The sequence below is a fragment of the Otolemur garnettii genome, unplaced genomic scaffold (genome assembly GCF_000181295.1).
Source record: "Otolemur garnettii isolate 467f Iridium unplaced genomic scaffold, OtoGar3 scaffold00005, whole genome shotgun sequence".
Lineage (NCBI taxonomy): Eukaryota > Metazoa > Chordata > Mammalia > Primates > Galagidae > Otolemur > Otolemur garnettii.
This window is the reverse complement of record NW_003852400.1, coordinates 5,469,887-5,474,598: the sequence shown is the minus strand read 5'-3', so window position 1 is coordinate 5,474,598 and position 4,712 is coordinate 5,469,887. Positions and strand designations below refer to the sequence as shown.

The window sequence follows — 4,712 nt, the reverse complement described above, 5'->3', positions numbered from 1 at the left end:
TTTTTTTTTTTTTTAAGAGACAGGGTATTGCTCTGCAACCCAGGCTAGAGTGCAGTGGCACATCACTGTAAATGTGAACTCCTGTCTCTGCCTTCTGAGTAGGTGGGACTACAGGCATGCACCACCATGCCCATTTATTTTTATTATTCATAGAGATAGGGTTTTACTGTCTTACCCCAGCTGGTTTTGAACTCCTGGCTTCAAGTGATCCTCTAGTCTCAACTTTTCAAAAGTGCTAGCATTATAGGCATGAGCCATCCTGCCCAACCAAACCTGAATCTTAAATACAAACATTTCACTTTCTGACCCCTATCTTTATGTTTTCAGCTCTTTTACCTAATAATTCCCTCTACTTCTCTTCATTTGCCTTCCAGGAGCCTCTCTACTTTATGCCCATTTATCAGCATCACATCCTGTTCTGATTTCCCACATAGTCATTAGAGTCCTTGGCCCATCCATTCAGATACTCAATAGCTTAGCTCCCATGGCATTCTAGATGCCTGCCAAATTCCTGTCCTGGATGAAGTCAATTCAGTTATTTCTGCATCTATATCATTTACTGAGTGCTACTTGAGAAAAATCACACAGCTAGGAACCACTCTAGCTACATATTTTAATGCCTAGTTGTATAGAGGTAGAACATGAATAAAACTCATTATAATAAACTAAAACAATACAGGTATGTATAGAATAAGAAGTTAGAATTCTCCTTCATCTTCCCTGGTAAAACCACCCCCCCCCAAACATCTGTTGTTAATAGTTCAGCCTATGTTCTATGCATGTGTTATTGTCTCAAATATAAATAGGTATACACACATACACATAAAACATTTATACAAATATGTTGTGTGAATTGATCGGGCCGGAGTCCCAGAGGTAAACTAGCAGTCAGAATGTCTTGGAAGAGAAGGTGGCTGCAGCTCTCTCAGGCATACAGCGACCCTAGTTTATTTCTTACTCACTTATATACCCTAACAATAAAGCATTCTGCACGTACACACATAATCTTAAAATTACAATACAATAAAGTCGCAAAAAGTCATGAGCCTAATTTATCTCTTTTTGCTTCAAAAAACAAAATATTCATCTGTAAAGAACAGAGATAATCTTTAAGTTAGCAGCACAATAACCTTATCTTGATTTACCACTACTCAGTTCTCTTCCAGGAAATTCCTAAGCACAGCACGCTCTGTTTTCAGTGCCTGCCTCCCACTAGATTTGTTTTTCTAATCTCTCCAGAGGGTCTTCAAAGGAATATCCCTTCCTGCAGACCTTGAGACAGTTTCAATCAAGAACAAAGTTATGGGCTCGGTGCCTATAGCTCAACTGGCTAAGGCGCCAGCCACGTACACCTAAGGTGGCAGGTTCGAATCCCCAGCCTGGACCCACCAAACAACGACGGCTGCAACCAAAAAATAGCCGGGCGTTGTGGCGGGCGCCTGTGGTCCCAGCTACTTGGGAGGCAGAGGCGGGAGATTCGCTTGAGCCCAGGAGTTGGAGGTTGCTGTGAGCTGTAATGCCACGGCACTCTACCCGGGGGGATAGCTTGAGGCTCTGTCTCAAAATAAATAAATAAATAAATAAAAATAAAAATAAAAAAATAAGAACAAAGTTATGGCAGCCTTTAATGTGGCTCAGCTACACAAATATATATGCATACATGTATACATGAAATTAGATAGAGCATAGTGGACACTTTGTTGGGCAACTTGTGCTTTTTCTTTTTTACTTGGAGGCATTCCTTCTCTGTAGGTACAGAAATACTTTATTGTACATATGTCATTCTCTTAGTCACATTTTACATTATTGACTACTTTAACTAGTAAACAATGTTATAATGAATATTCTTGTACATCCTTCTGAACACATGTGCACGCATATCTCTAAAGTACATCCTTAGACGTGGAAATGCTTGGTCAAATGGTGTATGTACTTAACATTTTAATAAATAACAGTACTTCTATGTTACCATCCAAAAAAGAGGGAGGCTGTGATATCAGAAGCCCTGTGAATTGCATAGGAGAGTTGCCACACCCAGCTGGGCTCTCTTCCTTCCTTCCCTGGACAGTTCTCTTCCTCATTCTATTCTCCACATAGTTTGTCTTTGCTTAAACCTCCTACTGCACCGCCACCCTCATCCCCACCCAAACACACATGCTTGGCAAATAACTCACCAATTATTTGTAGAGAAAATAGAAGTCAACGAGAACTTTATCAACTTCCTACCCACAAATCTGCAAAACCTACTTACTATCCACCACACTCTACCTTCCTTCCCTATTATAACAGAGGAGGTGGGCGGTCTTCCAAAGGCAATGGGTCCTTCGCTTCACAAAGCGCTGGCCACATTCTGCCTAAAGGTCTCAGCTCTGCTCTTTCCTCAGCTCACCTCCATTTCCGTTCTATCCTCATAGCTCCATTGAAATCCCAGGCTCACCTTAGGCAGCATCCACAGAAGGACTCCTTCGGGTCCTTATCTTAGGTGACTACTGCCCACTCCCTCCTTTAAAACACTTTTCACAGTGCCACCCTCTCCTGATTTTCCTTTTCTTGTCATCTCTGCCACTTCTTTCTCACTCCTCCGGTCCTCAGGTTCTTCTCATCCAAAGTTTAAAAGTCGTTAGAGTTTGGCATTTCCGCCCCGAACCCAGCGCTCTTTTTCTCTGGGAGATGTCCCCCACTCCTCGCTTTCTGCCACCATCACCCCTCTGTCTTCTCTCTGATCTTCACCTTCAGCCCAGACGGCCGACTAGTCCCAATTTGACTTCACCCTCTCCCACCCCGCCCCTCCTAACCTCCACTCCCCCACTGCTCCCAAGCCGAGCCCCTCCCTCTTCTAACCCCCCTCGGTCGTTCGGGGTCTGCCGCCGCGCGCCTCCAATACCTCGCAGACCTGAGGAATGTAGTTAGCCTTGAAGTAGTTTCTCAGCCGCGGGGTGGCGTTGCGAAGCGAGGCCATGGTCGGAGGCCTAGCCCACTCGCGCCGCTAATGCAGGAGGCTCCGCGCGGGAGTTGGGCGCGTCTGGGCGTTGTCCGGGCAACCAGAGGGTGGCGGTCCTCGCGCTTCCTGGCCACTAGCGTGAGGAGGGAGGCGGAGCCTCGAACTTCCCAGGCCGCTAGCTTGAGGAGGGAGGCGGAGCCTCGCGCTTCCCGGACCTCTAGCGTGAGGAGGGAGGCGGAGCCTCGCGCTTCCCGGGCCACTAGCGTGAGAAGGGAGGCGGAGCCTCGCGCTTCCCGACCTCTACCGTGGGGAAGGAGGCGGATCCTCGCGCTTCCCGGACCGCTAATGTGAGGAGGGAGGCGGAGCTTCGTGCACCGCCGGCCGGGCCTGACCAGTTGAGGCGGGAATCCTGGATCGGGCTGCGGGCTTTGTCTCGGCGCGAGGTGCACAGTCAGTATTGCACCTCCCGCGGGCCAGCTTCCCCTTCCCGCCTGGTGGAAGCCGCAGGGACGCGTCGGCCCGAGTAGAACATTTTAGGATTTTGGCTGGGTCCTTTCCGGGAGGCGGAGCTCGGATCCGCATTTCCTTTCTCCCGGGCCTGGTCCCAGTGGGCGGTGGCGAGACCTCAGTGCGTTGGAGACCCCGGCGCCGGCGCCTACGAGTCTCCCGCGCGGGCCTAGAGCTGCGCCCAGGCCTCGGTGGCAGCATGGGCGGCGCCCGGGACGTGGGCTGGGTGGCGGCGGGCCTGCTTCTTGCGGCCGGTGCCTGCTACTGCGTTTACAGGCTGACGCGAGGCCGACGGCGAGGCGGGCGCGGGCTCAGGCTGCGTCCCTCGCGGTCTGCAGGTGAGGCCGCCGGGTGCCCAGCACGGGGGCGGGGGCCCGAGAAGCGCGGGCGCTCATGGCTTAAAATGGGTAAAATGGGTAGCCAAGGGAGGCCCAGGCGGGGAGATCGGGTTGTTGTGTGGGTGTAGGGTCCTGAGCCGCCTCCCTGCCTACGCTTCTTTGTTCAAAATCCCGGGAAGAAAATTGCCTGAACGTTTCCTGCTTGAGTCTGGCGTCACAACGGAGGATAGGTTTCTCAAAAACCATGTTGATTGCCTCTCTCTCTAAAGCTTGCCTTGAACCTTTATGTTACCAAAGAGATTCCTCTCACTGTGGAAGGGCTGTTGCGGGGCCTGGCACGTAGATTTAAGTTCTGTGTGCAGATGCCCTGGAAGAAGGGACCCCAGAGGGGCAATTCTGCTAGCGCTCGCCCGGCCTCTGAGATGGGAGGGTAACTTGGAATTACCATGGTCCAGGATCTCGCAACTTGAGTTATGTATTGGTAATGCGAACAGTTGACTGCCACCCCGCTGGCCGACGAGTGCAAGAAGAGGCTTCTGTCCAAAAGTTAACTGGTACATTAAAACTCCAAAAGTGTTTAAACTGCTTAACAGTTTGCTGAATGTTCTGGGAGATATTTCAGGTGTTGGAAGCTGTTAGGGAAATAATTTAAAATAATCCTGCCATCAGGAAGCCCCTCTCCAAAACTATAGAAGAGAACTAAAGAGTTTTGTTGTTGAATAATCCACTAAACCAGATTGCCTCTCACGTCACAGGCAGTCTGCTAATGGGATGGGAGAAAGAATTCCAACCCCTTTATGTAGCTGAGCAGAGACATGCAATTTTATATTAGGTGGGTATTCGCAAGATAATCTGTCCTTAAGTATTATATAAGAGTACTTGACAGGCTTGGCGCCTGTACCCGGAGGAGGCTGGCAGGTTCAAAC

The 4,712-nt window shown here is 49.6% G+C and overlaps 1 protein-coding gene across 1 annotated transcript in view; it reads left to right on the top strand.

Annotated features, from left to right (window-relative positions):
* The first annotated feature begins 3,355 nt into the window (after positions 1 to 3,355).
* ARMC10 (armadillo repeat containing 10) overlaps positions 3,356 to 4,712 on the top strand; it is a 38,299-nt gene continuing 36,942 nt past the window's right edge. The window contains exon 1 of the mRNA XM_003782614.3: positions 3,356 to 3,786. Coding sequence (XP_003782662.1) covers positions 3,648 to 3,786 — 139 coding nt within the window. The 5' untranslated portion in view covers positions 3,356 to 3,647. The remainder of the gene's footprint in view (positions 3,787 to 4,712) is intronic.